Genomic DNA, 27,212 nt, shown 5'->3' with positions numbered 1-27,212 from the left:
CAGCTCCGTGGTTAACCAAATTATTTCTGAGAACCAAATCCCCAACTGTATTCTACTTCTCTTGCTTTACTCTCACTGAACTCTAAAGCTTAGAGAACCAAGGTACCTGAGTTAGTGAATGGCATAATGGGAAACCTTTAAGAATGGCTAAAATCCAGGGGCGCCTGGGTGGCTCGGTTAAGCGGCTGCCTTCGGCTCAGGTCATGATCCCAGGGTCCTGGGATTGAACCCCGCATCGGGCTCCCTGCTCAGCAGAGAGCCTGCTTCTCCCTTTCCCTCTGCCTGCTGCTCTGCCTACTTGTGCTATCTCTCTGTCAAATAAATAAATTAAAAAAAAAAAATCTTAAAAAAGAATGGCTAAAATCCAAAAAGCTGACAATACCAATTGCTGGCAAGGATGTGGAACAACAGTAACTCTTATTTACTGATTGTAAGAGTGGAAAATGGTACAGCCACTTTGCAAGCAGTTTGATAGTTTCTTACAAAGCTAAACAGCCGTACCATATGATCCAGCAATCACACTCCTAGATCTTTATCTATTTGAAAGTTTATGTCCATATAAAAACCTGCACATAACTTTCTTTTTAAATTAATTTATTTATTTGAGAGAGAGAGAGAGAGAGCACGAGGGGGGAGAAGGGCAGAGGAAGAGGGAGAGGGACAAGCAGACTCGCCGCTAAGCGCAGAGCCCAACGCAGGGTTTGATCCCAGGACCCTGAGATTACGACCTGAGCCGAAGTCAGACGCTTAACTGACTGAACCACCCAGGCGCCCCTACAGCAGCTTTATTCATACTCATCAAAAACTGAAAGCAGGGGCGCCTGGGTGGCTCAGTCTGTTAAGCGGCTGCCTTTGGCTCAGGTCATGATCCTGGGGTCCTGGGATCGAGCCCCACGTCCGGCTCCCTGCTCAGCGGAGAGCCTGCTTCTCCCTCTCCCTCTGCCTGCCACTCTGCCTGCTTGTGCTCTCTATCTCTCTGTCAAATAAATAAATAAAATCTTTGGGGCGCCTGGGTGGCTCAGTCGTTAAGCGTCTGCCTTCGGCTCAGGTCATGATCCCAGCGTCCTGGGATCGAGCCCCACATCGGGCTCTCTGCTCCGCGGGAAGCCTGCTTCTCCCTCTCCCATTCCCCCTGCTTGTGTTCCCTCTCTCGCTGTGTCTCTCTCTGTCAAATAAATAAATAAATTCTTAAAAAAAAAAACAAAAAAAAACTGAAAGCAACCAAGATGTCCTCCAATAGATGACTGAATAAACAAACTATGGTATATCTATATAATGAAATATTATTCAGCAATAAAAAAGAATGAGTCACCAAGTCACAGAAAAACATGAATGAATCTTAAATACATATTGCTAAGTGAAAGAAATCACTGTGAAAAGGCTCCATGCTGTAGGATTTCAACTCTAGAGATGGTAAACAGATGAATGGTTGTTAGGTGTTCAGTGGGTGGGTAAGGACTAAGTAAGTGCCGCACACGGGACTTTTTAGGGCAGTGAAACTATTCTGTGAGAAGCTGTAATGGTGGATACATGACACTACCCATAGGCTTCAAAACCCATAGAACTTTAGAGCACAGAGTAATGTATGCAAATTTAAAAAAAATCATTTTGGAGATCAAAGGGCCCTGGAGTGAAATGAGAAAATGACAAAAGAATCTAACTATATTACAAATGTATGAAACAGCCTCACTGAGGGGGGATAGAAGAAAAAAGTGCTGACCTAAATAGCTTTGGAAATGAGTGGACTCTGTAAGACTAAAGGCAAAATGAACTGTTCATAAGCACTCTCCTCTGACTGATAACGCTGTTTCCCACAGGGATATGGGTTATCAATTCTGAAGCCGCTATACATGGATCCTGGAATTTAACACTTAAGAAAATGGAGAGTGGATTGTGGGAGCCAGGTTTCTCATTGTTGGAGTGGGAGATTCCAGGTAAACAAGGGGAAGGGGCTAGAATGATCCATGTGGTAATGGGTTAGAGTTGGAGATATCAGCATGAGTTCATGTTTACCTAATATAGATACATATGGTTACATATAGAAATATAGAGATACACACATTTAAGTATATACACATACATTTCCTTGCTCCATCAGCTAAGAGAGCCTAGAAGCAAGGACACACCACTAGCAAGGACCACTCTTTGATGCCCAATCTCGATTTCCACTACCATTCTCCAATAAAAGGAACCGGGGCTCCTTGAGATATGGTTATTTTAGGACTGGGGTAGGAAATATACAAGATGGAGCATCTTCTAGTGCCAGAAAACAAGAAAGTACTCAAAAAAACTCCCAAAATAAAAACACCCACAATGATGAGGGTATGTCAAATGGACACAGAAGCCAACTGACAGAGCTCCAATGGTCACAGCTGGAACAATTTGAGCAACGAAATAAAGCAATATTGGATTATAATTCCAAGTATAAAAGAAATAACCATCAATCCATACTGCTATAAAAAATTGAATAAAAAAATAAATGGAGGCAACCGTCTTGGGTCCCCTGCCTCTTCGGGAGCTTTGTACTATCACTTTACTATCACTCAATAAACTTCGCTTTGGGGCGCCTGGGTGACTAAGTCGGTTAACTGTCTGCCTTCAGCTCAGGTCATGATCCCAGGGTCCTGGGATGGAGCCTCATGTCGGGCTCGCTGCTCTGCAGGGAGCATGCTTCTCCCTCTCGCTCTCCCCCTGCTTGTGCTCTCTCGCTCTCTCTGTCAAATAAATAAATAAATAAAATCTTTAAAAATAATAAAAATAAAAATAAATGGAGGAGAAAAGACAAATCTCCTATGAAGAATTCATAGGTGAATGTAGGTGAATACTCTTCCCTTCAAAGTGGTGGAGCCTAACTCCCCACTACTCTACCGCAACTGATGTGTTAAGGTTACTGATAACCTTCATGTTGCCAAATCCAGCGGTCAGTTCCCAGTTTTCAGCTAAGTCCACTCCAACCTCTTCGGCAGCTCTTGATAGAAACCACTCTCTCCCCCGGTAAATACTTCCCTTAGTTTCTGAAGGCTCCTTTTTTTCTCCACGCACCCCACGCCCCACCCCCAGGAATGAGTCCGGGCAAAGCCCCTGGCACGAGACCGCTTCTCCAGCCAGGTGATCTCACTTAGCCTCACAGTTTTAAAAACCACCTACATGCTGACCACTCCCAATCTCCAACCTTTCACCTGAGCTCCAGGTTGTTCTATGCTGCTTCCCCTCCTTAGGCTTCTTCAGCTCGGTAGATAGCACCATCATTGGACCAGCTGTGCAGAATAAAAACCTGAGACTGACTTGTGACTCCTCTTTTTTCCCCTTACTCCCACACCTAATTCATCAGCAATTCAGCCAAGTTCTACCTTCAGAAATATACCTGGAATTTCTCACCACACCGGCTTCCTAACTGTTCTTGACTTCTACTCTTACACACTCCTGTCGTTAGTTTTCCAGATAGCAGCCAGAGTGAAAAGGAGGTGTATCACTATGCCACACGAATTAACTTCTCTGCTTAAAACTTTCGAATCGCTTCCCACACCTCAGAATGAATTTGGCCCCCTGAGGGAGTTGATAAGGCCCTCCCTAACCTGGCCCCCACACCTCTCTGGCCCCCATCCACTGCACTCTCCCTCACTCAGTCTGCGCTGACCACACCTCCCTTCCTGCTGTTCCTGGAGCACGTCAAGCTCATTCCCAAATCAGGGACTTCGCCCTTGTGGGTCCCTCTACCTGGAATGCTTTTCCTTCAGATCTCCACGTGACTCACTGCATTTCGTTCAGGCCTCTGCTCAGATGTCAGGGGCTCTGCCACCCTATCTAAACAGCCCCCCACCAGCCCACATCACTCTATCCCCTTACTTCAGAACTTCCTAAATTCCTCTGTTCACAGCACCCTTACTATCTCAGTGATTTTTTCCAAAGAGCCTCGAGGCCGTAAGAAGTACCTACCAGTGCTGTTCAAGTAGTTAGGGCCAAAATAAAATCACGAAGTACTTAAGTCCTAACAACTTAAGTAGCAGTTTGAAAATGAATACACATAAACAGAAGGAAAAAATACTATTTCTATTTCATTTGAAATAACCACAATTACCGACTAAAGAGATGTGTGTGCCTGTTGCGTACTGCACACCCTCTCAAACCTTGGAATCCGAGGGGACACCACCTACGATGTGCCACACTGATTTCTGCCTGGTACTTGCTTTTGATCCCAGCAACCACTCCAAACCCAGCTTTGCAAAGATACCATGTCATCAAAAAGAATGCAGCACCATCTAACGTTGAAACTGTGAACTACGTCGAGCTAGAAGGTTGGTGTTCCAGCAGACTGACAGGTATCTCTGTATTTCCTTCCGAACCTTGAAATGTCCCACCGTGGCCCTGTGAATTCCCTGCATGGTGCTGGGGAACTATAGTGCACCATCTGGGAACCACAATCCTGTTACATTTTTCCTCTTAGTACTAATACCATTTGATATTACCTCTCATAAGTACTCCTCAGCTTATTGGAGCCTATGTCCACTAAAAGGTAAGCTCTGGAAGGCAGGGGCCTTGTCTTCATGCTCTTTCCCAGGGACTTGGAGCAGCACTTGGCTTATAGTAAGTACTCGATGTGTTAAATGCATGCAAGTATCAGGAAATGTAAGCTGAAGCCTAGCTGTACCATTATCTTCCTGTGTGACAAGTTCCTTCTTTTCTTTGGGTCTCGGTTTCTTCATCTACAAAGTAGGAACTTCAGTATAAATATCTCATGGGGCTTTATGAGGAGCCAAAGCAAATTAAGGACTAAGGGGTAGAGCTCTGTTCCTATATCAGCGCTTTCTAAGGGTCTTGTTTTGGGGGGGCAGTTCCTACTAACAGCCAGACTGAAAGGACATCTCCTGGGGACAAGTGGTGTGTCCCTATGGATTCAGCTTCCGTCCATGAATGGACTGGAAAATTGCCCTGCAGACCTACATCACCGTGTCTGCCGCAGGACCCATTCCTCACTCTGTGCATGGAAACTTTAAGGCATGATTTGGGGGATTTCCAGCCACAGGGCAGTCTTCTCGGAATCTCTTCTCCCCTGAATCTATCACGGAAGCTGGCTGTCAGCGGCTCTTTACCAAATTTACCATCAGGCAGCCCCATGGTTCCTTTTTGACCACAGCTTCCTGTCCTTCCTCCTCTCCTGCTTCCCTACTCACACTCTGCCCTTTTTCCAACCTCAGACCTCCACTCCTTTGTCAGCCAATCTAACAGCTGACATCTGGGTTTTTCCTTTCTTCCCATGTTTTTCCACCAAGTCCTATAAATCCTCTCTCCTAAATATTTTTATACCTGACCGTCTTCCCTATCCCTACGGTCATGCCTTAGTTTAGGCATTTACTGTTTCTGGAAAGCACATTCAGTGATTTCCCTGCCTCCGTTATCTCCCCCTCCAGTCCATTCTGCCACCATCTCGAAGAAAACACAAATCTGAGCAGGTCATTCCTGTGCCTCAAATCCCACGATAACTTCTATCACCTGTGCAATAAACCCCAAACCTCTGAGTATTACATACAAGGACCTTTGTAATTAGCCCAGACTCCCTTTCCAGCCCCGATCTCCTACCACCACCACCCCAATCCAGCCACAGCAAAACGATTTCTCTCTTTAGATGCTGCCTCCTCACCCCCACCCCCGACCCAAATCACGCCCCAATCCCACCTTCATGGGGTGAATTTCAGTCATCCTTGCAGACTCAGCTCCGGATTCACCTCCTTCAAAAGGTCTCCTCTGGCCCTCGTATTTTCACACACCCAGGGTTTGCCTCTGTCAAGGCATTTATCATAATGGAACCGTAACTGTGTTTAACTCTTTTTGCCTTCCTTCTTTAGCTAGACCACAAGCTTCTTGGAAGCAGGAGTTGATCCTTTTTCTCTGTGGCCCTCGGCTTACCACAATTTATGGAACATATCAGGCAGCCAGTAGACACTGAACAAACAGCCACAGGGTGTCATTTCTGGGTGTTTTTTTTTAATTAATTTATTTTTATTTAAATTCAATTCTTTTGTTTTTAATTAAAGATTTTTATTTATTTGTTTGAGAGAGAGAGCAGAATGAGAGAGAGAGAGCACGAGCTGGGGGTGGGCAGAGGGAGAGGGAGAAGCAGACTCCCCATGGAGCAGGGAGCCCGACACGGGGTTCAATCCCAGGACCCCGGGATCACGACCTGAGCTGAAGGCAGACGCTCCACCGACTGAGCCACCCCAGGCGTCCCAGGATTTGGGGGATTTTAGAAAGCTAATACATTACCTATGCTGCCTATAATACAACACCCCCAGCAGAGTCTGAGGCTACACCAAGGAATCAAACACTTTAATATTTCCACAGTGCAACTTAGGAGTAGTAATACGCGATGGGATAAATAAAGCCTATAAATAGCCTCCTGTCAGTTCAAGCGAGTCTTACTGCCAAACTGAGCTTGGGCCAAACTTGGAAAAAACATTTTTTCAGTCTTTGGAGCTTTAAGGACTTCAGAACTGCTGATAAGGGATTGAAGATGGCAGTTAAGAGCATGGCCTGACATAGCTACACCCATCAGAAAGGACTAGAGTGTATGTCTGTGTACATATAAAACACACTTCTAAATATACCTATACATTTTATAGACACATACACATACACATTGGAAAGCCTGGATGGGGAGAAAGCAAAGGGTCGACAGTAGTCATTTCTCCATGGTAGGACTTCTTTTGCTTTTTGCTTACAGGCACTTTCAAAGTCAGTTACGATGTGTATTTTATTTATATACATCAACATCAAAGACCCAGGTTCCATTTTTGACTCTGCCACTCATTAGCTCTACGACTCTGGGCAAATCACCTAACTTCTCTAAGTGTGGACTCGTCCACTGACCAGAGATAATAGTGTATCTGCCTTATGTGGTTACCGTCTTCTTCTCCTACGGCTAACTGGAGCCTCTCCCTCACTGCAAGGCCAAAAGGTGCTCTAGAAGCCAAACCAGACCTATTGAAGGCCCAGAGCTACAAAACAAAGACAGGAGGCAAGGTCTCGATGTCAACATCTTGTAGCCAGGCCTATCACTGACCTGGGGTTGGGGCTTTTTCTCAAACAGGACATCACACAAGGAAAAAAAAGTAAATTCTAACCCAAATCCCAAGTACCGGACTTCTTTCGAGAATTGTCCGAGAGGCAGCAACATTCTTTCTTTCTTTCTTTTCTTTTCTCTTTTTTCCCCCAGCAACGTTATTTCTTAATTCAGTTGCTCCTCCTGTCTCCCCCTCTTGCTCCATTTCCCCCTGCAGGTCCCCTAGTTACCTGTAGGTACTCCCCAAGATCTAGACCAGTGCTGTCCAACAGAACTTGCTAAGATGGCAGAAATGTTCTACAAGTCCACTGCCTGAAACAGTAGCCACTGGCCACACTGAAACATTTGAAATGTTTCTAGAGTGAACGAGAAACTGGATTTTTTATTTTATTTACCTAAATTAAATGTAAATAGCCACGTGTGGCCGCCACAGTGAGCAGTGCAGATCTAGGTTGCGCTCTTCTCTTTTTTTTTTTTTTAAAGATTTATTTATTTATTTGAGAGAGCGAGAATGAGAGAGAACACATGAGAGGGGGGAGGGTCAGAGGGAGAAGCAGACCCCCCGCTGAGCAGGGAGCCCGATGCGAGACTCGATCCCGGGACTCCAGGATCATGACCTGAGCCGAAGGCAGTCGCTTAACCAACTGAGCCACCCAGGCGCCCGGTCGCGCTCTTCTCTTGCACAAGAATCCTCAGTCATCACAGTCCACTCCAAACAGAGCTGTCCAGTTCTGCCTGAGCGCAGTCCCGCCACTGTCTACATTTCCACCAGACGTTCTGTGTTGATCCATCCCAGGTAAAGCTGTCGTTTGACTGCCGGGCCCTCTCCCTAAGCTCTCCCTTTGTCACCTGCACCAGCCCCGTCCCCGCCAGCCCGGTGTGCAATCCTGCCATCCGCTCACCCCTCTCGCTGGGCCCCCAGAGCCGGTCGGCCACCGATGTCTTTGACTTCGTTCCCACGGCTGCCATCCCCCAGGCCACCCTCTTCTCACTTGTGACGGCGAGAGTCTCCCACTCCAGGATCTTCCCCCTTCTCCCTACCCCACTTTGTGTCTGGACGTGGCCAGACTGAACTCTGATTTCCTGTCTCCCTGCTCTAAAGCTTTCAGGGTTGCACTGCGGCCTGCAGGTTAAGATACAAACTGGTCCAACTGGAAGATGAGGCCCTTTGCAAAGTGGCCGTCCTCGCCCAGCTCACGGCTCCACCACCTAAAAACAGCCCGATCGAAACAGCCAGAACGGCTGTGTGCGCCACCCTCACTCCTGCTTCCAGGGGAAGGCCCTCCTCTGTGCCGGCCACCTCTGCTGCAAAGCCCAGCCTCCAATCCTACGCCCTCCCTCATGAAGCCCCACTCCCGCCGCCAGGCTAGTCCTCAGTCTCATTTCTCTGACTTCTGAAGACCTTCTCGTCCATAGAACTGGTGTGGCACTTTAAGAGAAATTAGAGTGTTTGGGGAAAGAAGCCTTGGGCTTTGGAATAAAACAGACCTGGCTCTTTCACTGGCTCCATCCATTACCTCGTATGAAACCTCAAGCAAATTACTTAGTTTCCTCATTTGTAAAATGCGGATGACAACACCAAACTGACAGAGAAGCCAAAGAATAACCAAATGAAATCTAAGTGGGTCAAGAGCCTAGCACAATGCCTGGTACACAGCAGATGTGTAGGAACTGTTAGTTCCTTCCCTCTACCACTTTTTTACCCAGCTCTAACACTCCTAACCCTCCACTGCTCTGATCATCAAGCCTACCATTTATCAAGTACCCTCTAATCGCTAGGGATTGCCCTAAGTGCTTCCTCTGTTATTTCCGATTATTGGCTTCATTTTGCAAATAAGGATACAGAGGCCCACAGCAGAGAGCAGATGTGCCCAAGGACACAGAACCAAGCCAGTAAATGGCACAAGTGACATTAAAACCCAAATCTGCCTGACTCCACAGTGTCTCCCTCTGCAAGCGTGAGCACATCTTCAATGAAACTATCACCTCGTAGAGATAAGTACTCTATGAGTCTGTCTGGATAACAAAGCAAAAGTACTACCACGGTGTCCACAGGGTGTGTGGGTGTGTGGCTGTCATTGCTGGGTGGAGACCATGTCCTACCCTTGCTGAGCGTCTACTAGACAGGTCTGAGAGGACCCTTCCTATCTTCTCAGCCACTGGCCTTCGCATTCCATTTCCAGCACACGAGAAGAACCGGCAAAACCAAAGGAGCAACATACCTGACAATGCAAACTGGCAGCAGTGAGTGAGTTGGTTCAATGCTTATCAGTGACACTGTGCTGTGTACACAGAGGGGGCCGTGCCCTGGGCTCTGGCAGCCTCAGACGGCAACACATACCAGCAAGAGACACATTCAACTGACAGGGAGATAAACAGATCCAGATCCAACTATCCGGAATCCAAGTCAGGCTATGTTAATGACAACAGCGATAGTACTACTAGTGTGAATAATATTCATAGCAAATACTCAGGGCTTACTACATGCCAGGCATGGTTTTAAATGCTCTACATTTATTTAATCTTCACAGCTACTCCAACAGGTAAGTGCTATTATCTGCACTTTACAAACCAGAAGGTAAACACAAAGAGGTTAAGTCACTTGCCCTGGAACACAGAGATAATAAATGGCATAGCCGGGATTCAAGCCCGGGGAATCTGGGTCCAGAGTTTGTGCTCTTAACCAGTAAACTATATTAACTATCAGAAAAATGTGAAGTTCAGAAAGCAATTCTGGCAGAAGAAACAATTTCAGTACAAAGACATAACATTATAGTATCCTCAGAAAAAAGGCATAATAGGTAGTAGAAACAAGTAGGAAAAGTTTTGTTTGAGAAGCATTAGGGGAGACGAAAGGATTAGGGCTCAAGCATTAGATTCAAACCAACAACTTGAGTTCTATTCTCAACTCTGTCACTGACCACTGAGTGATCACAGGCATGTTACCTACCCTCTCGGAGCCTCAATCTCTCCATCTAAGAAATGGACATCCTCTTACTATACTTTTGTGGCACAGTGTGAGACCCACTGACCCACAGTAAGCACTTAATAAATGGTAACTGCTAATAATAATAATAGTTCACAGTAATACAGTTTTATAAACAAATTTTTATTTTAAAGGATTTGTTAGTATATACTAGTAATATATGGCCAAAGTGTAAGACTTTGAATACCATGTAGAGTTTGGATTTTACTCTATGATAAAGGGGAGCTAGGGGCACCTGGCTGGCTGTTTGTTGGAAGAGCAGGCAACTCTTGATCTTGGGGTCGTGAGGTTGAGCCCCATGTGGGGGCATGGAGTCTATTTAAAAAAAAAAAAAGGTGGGGCGAGCTAAGTAAATAGCACACAATGCAGGAAACTCTGGAGAGAAGCCCATAACACAGGGCACCCAGCATTACAAACAATGGAAAGAATCAATTTTTCCTATTTCAGCCTGGCCACCACCCAAAGAGCTCTGTTACTTTCTTAAAAGTCGAATAACCATGCTTCTTCGTTTTCTCTTCTTTCTTTAGACATCTCTAAAAACACCTCCTATGTCCTGCAAACCAAGAAGCCCTGGATTCAAACTCCAATCTGCACCCTGTGCAAATCTGACTTAGGTTGGCAAGGACTAACCGTGGCCAGTTCAGCTTTCAAGGAGGAAGACTCCAGTGCAACCACTTCACAGCAACAGGTTGTAGTGGTGACAGGCTATTGGACAGATGACGTGACTTTTTCCCTCCAGGCTCTCCCTTTGCTGGACCTTCCGTGAACTGTCTGTGGTCTGGTGATAAAGCTAAAAGAGAAGTGTGCAAGAGCAAACCAGGAAGGGAGGGGAGAAGAGTTCAGAGCGTGCTCAGAGAGGTAGGGGCCAGGAGCTGCTCACGTGACTGGAGCACTTCAGGGGATGAACTGCCTGGGTCTCTATACCTCAAGGCCACAGACATTTTTGAGCACCTACCGATGTGCAAGGCATTCAGGCTGGCATTTATGGCGGGGGGGGGGGGGGAGTGCAAAAATGCTAAGAACAGCAAGTTTAAGCTTATAAAAATGTAGCTGAATGAGCAGTCAACAAAGATGAAAAAGCAAAGGGCTTTATCCAAAAATTACAAGCAGTCAAGTTTGAAGAAGAGGAAATGAAGGTGAGCTGGGGCAGATAAGACTAGATGAGATAAAAGGGGGCTGAAGCCAGGCTGTGCAGGACTTGAACTGCCATGCAAAAGAATCTGAACTTTATTCTGTGGACACCAGGAAGTGGCACAACATTCAAGTTCACATATAAAATAGTAGGGTACGATAAAAGTTAAGTCTAAGGAAATCCCTAGGGAGAAGAGCTTAAGGTTAGGAAGGTCTGTAAGGAAACCACTGGGTTCATTCAGGTCAGAGGCTACTTACATGAACTATGGGACTTAAAAATTTTTTTTTTAATGTTCCAAGAATTTTTTAATTGCAGAAAAATAATGGACAGAATGTGGTTATTAGAAGAGGAGAGGGAAGAGTCCACGATGACCAAGGTTTTTAGTGACTGTATTAACAGAAAAGAAACCGGAGGGAGGGCGGAAGGAAGATGATGAGTAGTTACCTGGAAGAAACCAGCCTAGGATAGGCCCTGAAGAGAGCAGCCAGTTTCTAAGCTCTGGAGAGTGGGCATTTGTAATTCCTGAATGCGTTTCTCAAAAGAAAGCACCTCTAAATAATTCAGAGGTTCTCTCTCTCCCTCTCCCTCTGACCCTCTCCTCAAATAAATAAATAAATTTTTAAAAGTAAATAAATAAAGGGGCTCCTGAGTGTCTCAGTCGGTTAAGTATCTAACTTTGGCTCAGGTCATGATCTCGGAGTCCTGGGATCCAGCTCTGCGCTCAGTGGGGAGTCTGCTTGTCCCTCCTCCTCAGCCCTCCCCCCAACTCGTGCTCTCTCTCTCTCTCTCAAATAAATAAAAAATATTTAAATAAATAAATAAATAGGGTGCCTGGGTGGCTCAGTCATTAAGCGTCTGCCTTCAGCTCAGGTCATGATCCCAGGGTCCTGGGATGGAGCCCTGCACCAGGCTCCCTGGCTCAGCGGAGAGTCTATTTCTCCCTCTCCCTTTGCGTGCTGCTCCCCCTGCTCATGCTCTCTTTCTCTCTCTCTGTCAAATAAATAAGTAAAATCTTTAAATAAATAAATAAATAATTCAGAGGTGACCTTTTAGGAGGCAAACATTCACTCTCCTTGTATAGATGGAAGAGAGGAAAGTCAATAGACACATCTAATATTGTACCAAGGTGCAATAAGGAAAATAAAAATAAAAAATATCCAGGCCACTTAGCCACACACTTTGTTCAAATCCTCATCATTCATCCAATTTCAGCTCGCCTAAGCATCATCGGTGGTAAAGTCTACAAATTTGTTACAGTATATTTTAAGCAGCAAAGAAAACATGCAAGTCAGCGAGCTTCTATGTTCCAACACTGTCTTCCCTCTAATAAATATTGATGCCTCTCTTCCTGAACCTTCCGTCCCTGAGGATTTTTCTGTGCAGAGCTCCTTCTAAATGAATGTTTATGGGTCACTTCTCTTGCTCTAGACTGCCACTGTAGATTTTCAACACAAACTGTTTTCTGAGGGAAAGAAGTCTTGGGGGGGGGGGGCTCTTCTGTTCTAGAAACAAACACAAGGTTAAATGGGACAAAGAGGGAAAATGGCGAAGGGAACAACAAAAGGAGGAAGAAAAAGGGAGCACAGTTCTCTTTTGTTTAAAGAAACAAAGTGATTCAAACTCATTTGCTTAGGATCAGGCGGAGCTTCCCACAAAGGTAGAGAGAGAGGACGGGCGATATTCCTACCTGCAGAAACATCTAAGAGAATTCCTTTTCTCCACACTAAAAGGATATGTTGGTCACACAGACTTTACTTATTGAAAGACGGGGGGTGGGGGGGCCCTGAGCTGACCATCCCAGGGGCTATTTTTCCAACATTCTCTCTGGCTTCTACCCTAGTGATCTAGGTTACCCTTTAGCTGCCCTGAGATATAAATAGCATACATTTCCTTTCTCAGGCCAGACAGACTTTAATGCTTTGTTTCCTGGGTTCAGGGGAAAAAGTACTCACAGCACATCTCATTTGAAATTTGAGTTACTACAAAGCTGCCTCACTTTGAATCAACCATGGAAATAAGAAAACCACTTCAAAAGACCAAAATTTGTTTGTTATTACCGCTTTGTCAAATCAGCCCAGAAGAGCCCCACTGGGACTTCTGAGTAGTTCTTTCCCTTCCTAGCGCATACCTCAGAATCTTCCAGAACACAGCTCCAGGTCTTTGCATGTGCCCAGGATGAAATGCAGGTGAATGTTTTACACAAGGACAGGGATGAGTACGGAGGCCTACGGAGGATCCCTCAAGGGGTTTTCTGGATAAGAGCACCTTCACTTGCTGGATAGGAGTAAGAAGGCATTTGTCCTTATTTCTTTTTAAGGAAAGAAAAAGCTCCATAGAGAAGAGCAAATAAGTGAAGAAGCAGAAAAGCCCCACCTGTGATAGCTACTTGTCTGAGGCCAGTGCAATGTCTTAGCCCAAGAGAATCAGATGAACAGGCTACCACTCCTCCAGCAGAGTCCGCAACATTTCAACATCACATCTGTCAGACCCCTCTCGGTTAGACTGTCAGCTCCTTGAGGGAGCCCTGTTTCTCCTGAAGTGCATCACGAGTAGCATTTTAAAGCAGCCTTTTGCCTCGGGTCGGTTCCTCAGGCTATCAGGAAGTGGGTATTTTGATCATATGCATGTGGGAAGAACCAAATCCACTACCTGTTTCCCTTGGGGCCTGGACTATCCAGAACATCCAGAGGAGACCCAGACAGTGACTCTCTGAGGCCAGAGCAACTCTGGAAACAGAGATGAGAGGCAGAACCGGGGGCTTGGCACCATCTCTTACCAATTTTAACATGAGCAACTTAGCAATTAATAGCATAACCCCACTTACTGTAGGTACTATGATGGGGTCAAATCATTTTAAACCAAAACTAAAAACAAAACCTTGACAATAATTCCTCACCAGCATGTGACTAGGTTTTGTTTTTTGAACAGAAACGAAAGATTCTGAGATCCCTTGCATTTATCACCCAGGGGCAGATAACTGGTTTCAGAGCTGTCCTGACTTCTCCCAGAAGACCTCAGTCCACTTAGAGAATGAAGCACTCCAGCAACCTGGCGCTGGCACGCTGGCTGAGAAAACACAACCCACCTCTTTCTGTGGCCACTGGGCCTGTTCTCAGTCGCAGGCTCTCACCAGTTCCAGCACCACAGCCCAGAATGTCATGGGAACCAAAGCAACAGCTGTCTCAAGATCAGTACTTCAAGTGAGAAGAGATAAGCCCAAGAAAGACGCAAACTATCAGCACCATCAGGCGCCTCAACTGCGCCTTGTGGCAGCTGAGATGAAGGAAAAGCATAAGCACTGAGGAAGTCCTTTGCTCACCCAATTTCCTCTCATTTTACAAACTTTGTGCAATATGCTATCCCCACCCTCCTTGCCCCAGCCCCTCATAGTTTCCAAGCCTTATAAGAGCAAGCGGAGTGCTGGCCCACACTTAACACAGCTACTTGACCGACTCTTCATCTTTCGCAAATGGCTGAGAAAAGGGGCGCGAATGGGTACCAGTGGTCATGCCAAAGCTCACACATAACTGGAGCCGCATGGGCACACCCAGGAGAAAAACATACCAAAGAGCCCTCGCAGAAAATCCAGGAGCTGGACAGAAAATCCAGGTCTGCAGGTCCTCCCAAAGCACCAGACTGACGCACACTTCAGCCCTGGGCCTCTCGCTTTCCAAAAAACAACCTCCTGCTCAACAATTGGCCTTTTGTGCTGCACAACATTCCCCAGTAAGGGCTCGTTTTAAAAAAATCTAGTCCCTTTCACCTGTAACCTCACCCTGGCCTCGGGTCCCAAGGTGGACAGGGCCCTCTTGGACTCCAGGTCTGTGCACATCCCCATCTATCACACGGGCCGAAGACCGACAAGAGAGCCAGGCAGCCCCAATACACACACCCTTCCTTGCCCAAAGCAAGGCACCGTCAAGGCGAGCGCACCCCCAACACAAGCCAAACACGGAAGGTCAGGATGGAGAAACTGAGGCTCAGAGAGGGGCAGCGACTGGCCCCAGGTCACACAGCGAGTCAGGAACGGAGTTTCACTACAACCCCAGCCTCCCAGATTCCTGAGTACCACACAGCCATCCGCCTGCCCTCACCACTCCCGCTAAGAATAACATCCCCACGGAACTTCAGTCCAGCGTCCCCGCCTCCTAAGGGCCAGGACCTTAGTCTTTGCCCCGTGCGTCCACCGGCCAAACCGCAGACCGTGCCCATCCGCGGGCCTGGCCCGCCGCCGGCCCCCGCCCAGAGCCCCAGCCCAGCCACCCACAGCCCTCCAAAGACCTGCAGAGTCGCAGTCCCGAGAGCCGGCGGCGGCAGACATTTCCCTGCCTGCTTCTTCAAGCTCTTCATCACGCCGCCCGCACCGCCCGCACCGCCCCACCCGCTCCGCCCCCAGAGGGGCCCACCCCGCGTGTCACCTCCGCCAATCGAAGGCCCAGCTTCCCCATAGCCCCGCCCCTAAACAGAAAGGAGTCCGCCCCCGTAGCCGCACTTTCTCCAATCCCCACCACCCGTTTCGAGACGGATACCTGCCTCCGCCAATCCCGGCGCACGGCGGCCCGGTGCCTGGAGGCGAGTTCCAACCGAGCGGCGTGGGCGGCTCGGGCTCCGGCCGGGTGCACCTGTATTGAGACAGCCACAGGAACTCAGGATCCGGAGTCGCAGGGTCGAAACCTGTGGCGGGGACATAGACGGAATGCTGAGCTATGGGCTTGAAGAGCCGGTTCCACCTCTGCATGACTGTATGCAAATCGCTCAGCCTCCCGGGAGTCTCTAAGCCTGTCTCCCTGCGCACTCGGTGCGTTTCAGAGTCAAATGCAATAATAAATGTGAAAACTAAAGTAACCTTCCAGGCTAGACCCGCGCCACTCCTCCGTGATAACTATGTGCCAGTGTCTGTGCTTCATAGGTGTATCTCTCCTTAATCCTCACAACTAACTTCAGGAGGTAGGGAACTATTATCCCATGGCAGCTGAGCTCAGAGACCTTAAGTTTAAGGTCGCGATGTGGGAATTCAAATAGCTGTCAGTAGTAGGGAGTGGGTTGGGTGCTTTTATTGCCCATCATCTCCGTCAGCAACTTGTAAACTACTCCAAATAAACACACACTCTAAGTAAAAGCAGTGTGCTTGCTATGGGATATGCCTTCAAGACAAGTCCTCTCAAAGACAAGTCCTCTGGTTCCCCCTTAACCAGATTGCCACTCCTTCCTAGAAATTCTTGAGTGGTTCTGCCTTTCACTCAAACCCAGGTCTGTCTGAGCCCCAAACGCTTTTGGTCTCCTATGCTCTTTTGCCTGCTCTTGTAGAACTGCATGAACCTAACCGAACTGAATTGGATTTGCAAGGGTATCATAAATGAAGAAATTTGGGTTCCAGGCCCCAGTGTGGCACTGCCAGACACAGCTTTTAAAATTCTTTTCAGCATTAACATACTGTTAACCCATCCTGGGCCTCATCTGATCCTCACAAAACTCTTGGAGTAGTAGGGAAGGCAGGTTCATATCTCCATTGTACAAATGATAAAGCCAAGGCCTAAGGAAATAAAATATATTGTTCACATTCACAACTAGGAAGTGGCAGAGCTGGGATCTGAATTGAAATCTCTGGACCCGGTGGGCATGAGTTAGAACCTGGGGTTCCAAACCTTGTCATATTACTTCAATTGATGAATGACCTTGGGTAAGCTACTTACCTTCTCTGTGTCAGTTTACTCATCTATAAAACAGGATATCTACTCTTTAGTATTGCTCAAAAGACAGAACAGGAGAACATGGTTGGTGTGCATTGTCTAGATGTCTAGAAAAATGTCTGGGACATAGTAGGTGCTCATTTCGGGTTAGCTACTTCTTTTCTCTAACTGTGGTCTCTTGACCAAGGTACTTCTACTCCCTGACCTTTTGTGCTGCATATTACCCACCAAGGACTGGGTGGAGAAAACCAATTTCCTTTCACCTTTCACCTCACACCTCATCCTGGACTCCAGTCCCTTTATCTGTAAAATGCAAGGGTTGGGCTGGTAGACACCCAAGAGTCTTCAGCAGTGAGAGTCCCCTCTTACCCTGGCCCCTCCTTGAGGAAGTCCATATCAGGACGACTGCTCAGAGAAGAACTTGATTCAGTGCAGGTTCCTGCTGGTTGTCCCAAGTGTGGGCCCCAGAAGGCAGAGCAGGGAAGACAACCGATAGACACACACTTAAGCCTAAAAGAGGGAAGTCATCCTTGATTCCTCTCTCTGCATCCTCACAGCTGGCCTCAAGCTTGTTCTTCCATTCAACACATATCCATGAAGTATCTACTAGGTGCCAGGCACCGTCCTAACCACTGGGGGTAAAGATGTGAACACAACCCAAACTCACTGCCCCCGAGGCACCTTCATTCCTTCAGTTTGAGTTCTCCAGTGCACCGTCTCCTCCCCATCCCTATTACCAGGCCCTAGCTTGAGCCTCAGTTTTGTGGGTTGTTTTTTTTTTTTTAAGATTTATTTATTTGAGGGGGGAGGGGAAGAGGGAGAGAAAATCTTAAGGAGACTCCACACTGAGTGTGGAGCCCGACCTGGGGCTTGATCCCACAATGCTGAGATCACGACCTGAGCTGAAATCCAAGAGCCAGGCACTCAACTGACTGAGCTACCCAGCGCCCCTCCAAGCCTAAGTTTTTACACCTGAACCCTTGCAATACACTTCCATTGACCTCCCTGCCCCAGGCTCTCCCCCTTCCGCACCAGTTGCCAGAGGAACTTTTCCTACATGCAAATCTACCTTGTCATTCCTTTGTTTAAAACTCCTACAGCTCCCCATGAGCTGGAGGGCAAAGTCCAAGACCCTTCCTCAGCTGTCTTTGCTGGCCTCTCCTGGCTCAGCTCCTTCCATACCTTCCTACCCCAAGTTCAATCCCACCAACAACCTGCTCTTCCCTCTGACAGCCCTTTCCCCCTTGTTGCCTGCCTGGGAAAAACCTCATTCATCTTTCAGCTCTCAGCTTACACATCACCTCCCCCAAAGTCTTTCTTCACAGAACCGTTTATATGGGATAAGGTGGCATAAGCTTAGGAAGCACTTATAAAAGATTCTGCATCAAAACACAGGAGCTCGGGGCACTTGGGTGGCTCAGTCAGTTAAGCGTCTGACTTGGGCTCAGGTCATGATCTCAGGGTCATGGGATGGAGCCCCGATGGAGCCCTGCATCGGGCTTCGGCTTCGTGCTCAGTGGGGAGTTTGCTGGTCCCTTGTCCCTCTCCCTCCGTTCCTCCTACCCCTCACACCTCCCCCTGCTCGTGCTCTCTCCTTTCAAATAAATAAATAAATCCTGTAAAACAAACAAACAGGCAAACAAAACCCATAAGAGCTCAAGCTCTGGAGGAGACTATCTAGTCCTGTCTTATCCTGGCTCCATGGGTTCACCAGCTGTGACCTCAAGCAAGACACTTAAACTCTCTGAGCCTCAGGTTCCTGATCTGTAAAATGGAGAGGTTGCTGATACCTACCTTGTAAGGCTGCAGTAAGGAAAACAATATAATGTGTGAAAAGTTCCTAGAACAGGGTCAAACACACACTGCGTCAACAATGAACGTTAGCTAAGTTATGGACCCTCTTGTACAGAAGGAAGAAACAGTTTCTGAGCTCCTACTATGTGCTGGGCACTCTCACATGTGTTATGCCATTTAACCCTCACAACTCCGTGAGGAAGATATTCTTTACATACACAAATCTACAAGCCAAGGTTCAGAGAGGTGAAAGGTGGTTTGCCCCAAGTCACACACAGCTAGGGATCGGCAAAGATAGTTTCAAAGGCAAGGGAGCTGTGTAGCTTCAAGGTCCATGCTCTTTGCTTCTTTACTATTGTTACCCCTCGTACATCTACTAATAATAATCGTAAGATGAGTTATCCTTATGAGTTGAAGCTTTGGAGACAAATTTCCCCCTGCTCATAGAATAAACTTTAAACCCCTTAACCAGGCATTCAAGGCTCTGTAATCTTGTTTCTACTTCCTTTTCCCACATATGCCAGGTTGCACCCAAAGCCAGTCTCCTTCCTGGCACACCAGGTAGCTAAGTTGGAGCCCCCTGGAGGTTCAGTCTCTATGGTGAGACCACGATGGGAGGGAGGCACCCCCTGCCCCATTCCCACAGAGACAAGGTGCTGGCTGGAAAGGAAACAAGTAACAGTGTTGCGTAACACCTAAGCCCAGCACCTGGTGGCTCGGATTTGCATGTTCTGTGGCTAATCCTCTGTTCTGTAAAAACTCTCCTTTACCTGCCTGGCTGAAATCCTGATCCAAACAAATTCTGCCCCAGAAGCCACTAACCTCTCACTGCTAAGCCAAAGCTAGACTCTTTCCTCAGCTGCAGCGGGAGAGAGAGCAGGGTTCAAGGGCAGGAGAGCCCATGTGCCAGACTTCTCTTGGTTCCATCTGTGGTTGCCAGAGACAGGAAAGATGGGCCTCTAGAAGCTACAGACCCAGCTAACTTGTAAAAGATTCTACATCAGAATCACAGCCTATCCTGTGCAGCCCTGCCCAGAACCAGGAGGACAAAGGGGGCTCTGCTGGAGTTAAAACTCAGGTCTGGAAATGGGAAACCAGAAATGAAAACAGGTGGTTGGCTCGCAGCCTGAGGGCACTGTGGCTTCAGGCCAGCAGGTTTGAGAGGGCACAGAAACTGTGGAGTGTGAGGCCAAAGGGTGGAAAGTCAACTGGCAGCAGGGTAGGTCAGTGCCCAGCCAACGCCCCCACCCCAGAGAACCTGGGGTCTTACCTACCTGGACAGGCCCTGGCAACTTCTTGGAGGAACATCCTGGTGTGTGAACCAAAGGGCAGCTGGAATACGAGGCTGAGCTCCGCTGTGTCCAGTCGGACGGTCACATCTGAGCCTGCACAGAGGAGGTGGGAATTGAGCCCTTGGCCTCCAGGAACCAAGTGCTAAGGCTCGCGGCCCCAGAATGGAGATCCCAAGGCTCCTTCGGCCATAAAGCAGTTCACCCAAGGCTGCTACTGGGTCGTAAGGGAATCTCTGTACCCTGAGCTCCAAATGAACATCCTCCTCGCTCCACGGAGGGGGTGGACCAAGGTTCTAACAGTCAGGAAGCCTCACCACAAGAGTCCTAGACGGGGCTGGGAGAGAACAAGTTCTCTAACCTGTGGTCTCTCCCTCCTCGAGCAGAAGGAAAAGCACATGGAGGCAGACAAGAGGGGCTGTCTGTCTGTCCATGGTCCACCTGACTATGCCAGGCATGAGCGAGGTCCTGGGAATACCATGGTGAAGAGAATGGACACAGCCTATCTGCGGGCTCATAGCATGACCTCAGCAGCCTGTGGGCTCATGGTGAGCACCCACAAATGTGCTGAACTAATAAGTGAGTAGGAGCAATCCAGCACCGTGATCAAGAGGGTGGGCTCCAGAGTCTGGATTCTGGGTTTGAAACCTGGTTCCACCACTTACTAAGTTACTTAATTTCCCTGGGCCTCGGTTACCTCTTCCATAAAATAGGGATGAGAGCATTGATAACCTCATGGAGTTGTGAGGAAAGCAGCATATGATGCCCATAAAGCTCTTAGCACAGTGCCTGGCACAAGACGACCAGGGATTAAACATTCATTTCTGTTGTTATTACCACCGCCATTACTACAGTCTGGCAAAGGAGGTAAGCATTAAACTCGTTCACCACTGATAATTAAATCAACGTGAATGACAGAGACCTGGCGAGGATGAGAAAAAGGAACGGGTATCAGTGAGGCTTGGACAATTTCAGGAGGCTCAACAGAAGCTTCCTGGAAAAAAGCAAAGTGTGAACTGAAGCCCTGAAGGATGAGTTGGCTAAGTGAAAGGAGGTGTGGGGGCTTTCAGGAAGAGGGAACAGCATGTGCAGGGGCTCGGTGGTGTCATGTTTGAGGTGATGGGAAGCCATCCAGAAGATTCCAAGCACAGCAAGGAGGAGGAGAACGATGGAACCCAGGCCAGAGAGGTGGGCGGGCCTGATCCTCCAGGGTCGTGCTTGCCACGGGAAGGACATCAGAGTGCTCTTACTTCACACCATTCTTCTCTCTGCAGCTCCTCTACCCCCTGCCCCAGCTGGGACTCACGCTGAAAGGTCCACTCACCAAGAATGTAGAGTTCGCCTTCTGGGGACACTGTGGGGAGGGAAACGAAAAGGCCCTTAGCCATTGGGCACCCTAGCCCCTGCAAGGGCAGACATGACCCGGGGACCCAGAGAAGAGGGATTCATACCGCCCAGCCCTTGTGGCACCTTCTTCCAGCGTAAAATCCCGTGAGACTGGCACTATCTGGTCCAAAGAGACATCGTCCCCCGTAATGGCCATCCTCCGGTGCATATACATGAAGAGACTAAGGGCAGGAAGCAGCAGTGAAGACAGGGCCCACTGGCCGTCCCTCAGGCCCATCGTGGAGGCCTTGGGTGCTCACATTCCCTCCTTGGTCCCTAGGGTCATGGTGGGGGTGCCTAGCTATACACAATCCTCATGCCTTCTCTGTCCACGGTGCCCATCAGAGACCGCAATTCTATGCATAGGTCCTCAAAGCTGAGCGTGTCTTATTTTGGGGGCGCCCCTGCTTTGTGAGTAAAACATGTGCGTCATCTACCCATTGTGTGTAACAGCAACAGCACAATCCCGGCCACCCCCTTCCCTCTCTGACCACAGTTTTGCTATCTGTAAATTGAGGGTGGTAGATTAGAAAATGTCTCATGCCCCTCCCTCCCAGCTCTGAGATCGTGAGGTTCACTTTCTGGCTCTGAGACCTTTGATAAGTAGTCTTCATTCTCTCTCTGCTTCTGTGTAATATGTAGGAATTACTAGCAACATTTATTGGGTACTTTCTATGTCCTTCACAGTGTTTGAAACATTTTACAGGTACTAACTCACTCTAATCTTTAATCTGGACAAATTGAAGTACAGAGGTTGCTTGCTCAAGATCATGTGGTTCAGGGGGTGCCTGAATGGTTCAGTCAGTTAAATGTTGGACTCTTGATTTTGGCTCAGGGCGTGCTCTCAGAGATAGAACCCTGCCTGGGGCCTTGTGGAGCCTGCTTAAGATTCTCTTTCCTGGCGCCTGGGTGGCTCAGTCGTTAAGCATCTGCCTTCGGCTCAGGTCGTGGTCCCAGGGTCCTGGGATCAAGCCCCACATCGGGCTCCCTGCTCCGCAGGAAGCCTGCTTCTCCCTCCCCCACTCCCCCTGCTTGTGTTCCCTCTCTCACTATGCCTCTCTCTGTCAAATAAATAAACAAAATCTTTAAAAAAAAAAAAAAAAGATTCTCTTTCCCTCTCCCCCTGCCCCTCCCTGCCCCACTCGCTCTCACACTCTCTTTCTAAAACAAAAAGAAAAAAAGGTCATGTGGCTCAGAAGTAATAAAACCTGGGGCGCCTGGGTGGCTCAGTTGGTTGAGCAACTGCCTTCGGCTCAGATCATGATCCTGGAGTCCCAGGATCGAGTCCCACATCCGGCTCCCTGCTCAGAGGGGAGTCTGCTTCTCCCTCTGACCCTCCTCCCTCTCATGCTCTCTCTCTATCATTCTCTCTCTCTCTCAATAAATAAATAAAAATCTTAAAAAAAAAAAAAAAACAGAAGTAATAAAACCTGGATTTGAACCCAGGCAGAAAGACCACGCGACTCAAGATCTGGACAAGTACATTAAGTCATCTATGCCTGAGGAGTTTTTTCATCAGATTTTGAGGATTATATGAGCTAATACACATGATGAAGGGCTTAGAATATAGTGTTCAAACCATGTTAAGTATCATTATTATAATTAATCTAGAAGACTTAGACTCTACCCCAGAGGGATGGCTGAAGTCCAGCTGGAGGGTACAGTGAAGAATAACCCCGAGGCTCGACAAGCAAGGACCAAACCCCTCACTTACGCATGTTCCTGGCCACGTTTCCGACGGTGGCGCACGAGTCCCAGGAGGCGGCTCTGCCTGCTTTCTCCCTCACACAGCACACCTTGTACTGCCTGCTGCGTAGGGTCAAGGGAAGCCAAAACGAAACCCCAGGCCAGGCCTCTGCCAACCCAGCCCAGCCCACCTTCCCTGCCCTTCTGTTGCTCATCCAGATTCACTGTGTGACCTTGAGCAAGTCACTTCACCTCTCTGATCCTTCCTTATCTGTGAAATGGGGATGATAACACCCAACTTCACAGTAGGTTGGGAGCATAACAGTATTTAAAGCACTGGGCAGAGTCCAGCACTGAGCAAGTACTTAGTAAATACTGGTTTCCTTCTCCCCTGATGGCACAGAGAGAGGGAGGAGAGCAGATAGACACATAGACACGGTCCATTCCACTTCCCAGGGCCAGGGAGTGTGCCGGGGCTGGGAGCTCAGTGCTGGGAAGGATATGATGATGCAGTATTCTCCCTCAGCCAGGGTCTCCTGGATCGCCACAGACTGGTCCATGCTGGGCCCTGCTGGGCAGACACACCCTGGGGAGACAGCAGATAGGAGCCCCCTTTGGTCAACAAGTTACCCAGGAGGTGATGGAGCTGCCTCAGAGGGCTGGGGGGCAGGGAGGAGGGGCCCTTGTACAGGGAGAGGGTAGAGGAGGCCTGACTCTCCTCTTCCTCCTCCTTAGATGGGCCTTTTAGTTTCTAGGAAGAGGGGCCATCCCTTTGGCCCTGGAGGGATGTACAATTTGTTGTACCACCTTTTGTCTGGAAGGGCATCCAGTTGTTTCTGAGTGGGGTCCTGTCAACTAGTTGGAAGGTGGGTGCCTTGTCCCATTACTGGAGATGGAGACACGGTCCCACTGCCCCTGGGATAGGGCTCTGCCTCCCTTTTGGGGGAGCAATAGTAGTCCTGGTGGCACCTCTCTGGGAGGTGTCTGTGGTGTGTCTGCATGGGTTTTGGGGGAAACGTCCTGTTCTCAGGAAGGGAGGTGTCTCATCCTGGACAAGGACCCCAGTCCTGTTCCTCTTTCCTTGGAGACAGGAAAAAACATCCCATTGCTCCTTGCCCCCCCCCCCCCGCCCCGCCCAGCAGGCCTCATTGCATCAGCCACAGGCCAGGGGGTGTCCGGTTTTGACAGCCGCAGGACAAGGGTCTCAGCCCTCAGTTTGCCCACTCCCTCCCGCCCAGCCCTGCCCTGGCTTCCCTGCTCCACACCTGCTCCCAGCCCCCTGCCATTGCCACCTACCTCCCGAGCTGTCACCGCTGGGTAGTGGGACACCGCGGCCCTGGCCGGCTAGTGACTACATTTCCCAGCAGCCCCTGCGCCACAAGATGGTCAGCCAGCCCACAAGTCCCAGCATGCCCGCACCAATCACGGGGGCGCTGGTGTGTGTGTGTGGGGGGGTGCTCACCACCCCCATTAACTCTTTAGGTCCTGGGCTACGCTGGGCTCCCGATTCCAGAAAGGTTTTCTTAATGACTGATCTAACTTCCACCCCAGCCCTCCAAGTCATGGGGCCAGAGCTCCTCGCCCAGGGCACGGAAGGAAGATGGCCACGTCTGCCTTAAGGGAAAAAAGAATGCATTTTCATTTTCTCCTCTATTCCATCCTGAACTCCCATCCACGCTGGCCAGCTCTGGCCTTGACTGGAACGCTTTCTCCCCACAGAACTACCTTGTCCTAGCTTAAAGGAGAACAGCACTGTTGAAGAACCATCACCTCTGTTTCCCAGGTGGAGAAACTGAGGATCAGAGAGGTTAAACAGTGTGACTAAGGCCCTGCAGCTAGCAAGTGGCAAAATTGGGCTCAGGTGGTCTCGCTCCAGCTTCCGTACATTGACCCTGCCACACACTGCCACCTTTCCTCCCTTCTCCCGTGTGTGTGATGTGTGCGTGACGGGAGCACCTGGTCCTGCCCGCCTCATGGGACTGCTGGAAGACAATGAATGTGAGTGTGCTTTGCAAAGGGGTAACACTGTTCATGTGCACTGCCATGCAGAGACCCAATCCTCCTCCTTCCCTCCTCCTCTGGGAGGAGAGAGGACATGGGAGGGAGCCCCTCAGCTCTCAAGACAGCCTATTGCTCTGAAGCCCCCTCCCCCGATTTACAGACTTTCTCCTTTTGGGCCTTGATTTCTGCATCTAAGATAAGGAGTTTGCCCCAGATGGACAAAAGGGGCCAGCTCGGATACGGGAGTCCAGGACCAGTCTCTCACCCTATTGGCTATGTCACTGTAAGCTGTAAGCTCCCTGAGGACGGGGCGATGTCTTTTCCATATCACCCTGCACAGTTTCTGGCACAGTCAGCCCTCAGAATGTGTTTACTGAATTAGCGAATTAATGAACTGTCCTAATGTATACACCTTCTCTTAAGCTTTGACCCAAACTAAAGGGTCAGTGCTGGGGAAGGAGTGGCCACTGTGACCTCAAACCGGTGCCACCTTCTCTTTCACTAAGCTGGGAGTTGCTGCCCTAATGGCCAGTCCAACTCTACCTATGTAAACATCTTCCAGAAACAGATGGCACCTTCTTCCCAATCTTCTCCTTTTGCCAGAAATCCACAACTCAAATGGAGTTCAAGTTTATTTGAATTTGATTTCAAAGTTACGTAGGGGATGAGGAGAAAGTGAATTGATTCAGACCCTTGGAGATAAAGGGGGTGGGGTCACCAGGAAAGCAGGGGAACCCCAATTCCAGCCCCACTCTTAATGATAAAAGCTGGGGAGGAAGGTCTGGGAAAAGTGGATGGGGCCAGACTTTGGAGTCCTCCCATTTGATGGGGGTCAAGAGGGAGGTTCTGTTTCTCCAGACGACCCCCAGCCTCTCCTTGAGACTGGGGCTGAGGCCCTGTCCCCTTGGAGGGCACCAAGTTCAGGCCCAGGCCCTGGGAGGGAGAAGTAAGGATCCTGGAACCCAGGCTGTGGACTTGACAAATCCTTTTCACTGAAGATACAGCTGCAGGAATCAGAGCCGGGGTGGGACTGGGGGCTTGCAGGACCTTGCAGCTCCCTGGTTCTGCTGGGTCCAGCTAGGGGAGTGGGAAGGGAGCAGGGCAGAGTGGAGGAGCAGGAGCATGGTCCCAGCCATGGCCCAGAGCAGGGGGCTCCTGGTGAAGATTCCTAGTGAAGCTGGAGGCCGTTGCCTGAGGCTGAGGCTTGGCGGCACTCCTGGCAGCAGGGCTGAGCCACAGCCCTGGGACCCCCGGGGGTCCCTGCCATGCAGGCCTGGCTGCAGCCCGCAGCATAGCCTGAGCTGGACAAGTTCAGCTGCAAGAAGAGATGGGACCATTCGTACTCCACTTGCCCCTGCCCCCCACTCACGGAGGCAGAAAGTGTTAAGTGGGCCTAGGGCTGAGCTGAACTTCCCTGGACCCGCAGCTCCCTCCCCACGAGGTCAGCCGGCCAGTCCCCAGAGAACATACAGGGTGACCAGAAACAAGGAAGCATGTCATGGAGACTTGGAAAATCCCAGCTGCTGCCCTGGATTTGGTATAACGCAGAGCTGAGAGGGTCAAGCTTGCTGGACCCCGGGCAGCCTGGCCCCCAGCAGCTCTAGCTCCAGCCAGATCTGGCTGCTGACCCGCTCTGTGCAGGCGCGAGGAGAAAGGCATGCAGTTCTGCGGAAGGACAGCAATGCAATCTTTGGAGCAGTCCCAGGGCTCACCTCACAGAAGTCCAAGCCCTTGGGGCACATGGTCACAGCTTTCTGCCCTTTGAGCAGTCACTACCTTGGCAGGAGAAGGTGGCACAGATTTTCCCCTGCAAGAGAAAGTGGAGGGCAGGCTGAGGGGCAGGGAACTCTGTTCAGGCTGAACAGGGAGTGAATGCTGCACAGAAGCGGGGCTGGAGCCTCACATGTCTGTCCATCTGTCTGCTGGTCCGCTGGTCCGAGCCCCCACTCTGTCCCTGCCTCTGCCTCCCAGAACAGGCAGGTGTGAAGGAGCCACGTTCCTCTTGGGGGTCACCAGGAGTGTAGCAGGAAGCAGCTTGTCCTCTAGGATGGTCAGGTGGCCTAGGCCTGGGAGCCAAGCAGGGCTGCCTGGGGAAGTGCAGTAACGGTCGGTCTGCTGCAGGGAGTGGGGTGGGGTGGTAACCCTCTGCAAAGTCCCAGCTCTCCACCCCAAATGGTTCGTGTGGGGGGTG

The 27,212-nt window shown here is 49.3% G+C and overlaps 1 protein-coding gene across 3 annotated transcripts in view; it reads right to left on the bottom strand.

Moving 5' to 3' along the window:
• The window catches only part of INPP5B (inositol polyphosphate-5-phosphatase B), a 46,502-nt gene extending 22,105 nt beyond the window's left edge, over positions 1 to 24,397 (bottom strand). The window contains exons 1-7 of one of the 3 annotated variants that reach the window (XM_036119034.2): positions 24,317 to 24,397; positions 23,524 to 23,606; positions 23,049 to 23,140; positions 21,419 to 21,516; positions 21,273 to 21,302; positions 19,934 to 20,044; positions 15,709 to 15,849 (exon numbers count right to left, since the gene is read on the bottom strand). In XM_036119034.2, the coding sequence (XP_035974927.2) occupies positions 15,709 to 15,849; positions 19,934 to 20,044; positions 21,273 to 21,302; positions 21,419 to 21,516; positions 23,049 to 23,140; positions 23,524 to 23,580 (529 nt within the window). In that variant the 5' untranslated portion in view covers positions 23,581 to 23,606; positions 24,317 to 24,397. Of the gene's footprint in view, positions 1 to 15,456; positions 15,535 to 15,708; positions 15,850 to 19,933; positions 20,045 to 21,272; positions 21,303 to 21,418; positions 21,517 to 23,048; positions 23,141 to 23,523; positions 23,607 to 24,316 lie in introns of those variants that run through there. The other 2 variants (XM_078073392.1, XM_078073393.1) reach the window with 2 other exon arrangements.
• Between the last annotated feature and the right edge of the window lie 2,815 nt (positions 24,398 to 27,212).

This window comes from Halichoerus grypus, chromosome 5 (genome assembly GCF_964656455.1).
Source record: "Halichoerus grypus chromosome 5, mHalGry1.hap1.1, whole genome shotgun sequence".
NCBI classification, from domain to species: Eukaryota; Metazoa; Chordata; class Mammalia; order Carnivora; family Phocidae; genus Halichoerus; species Halichoerus grypus.
This window is presented reverse-complemented; position numbering and strand designations above follow the sequence as displayed.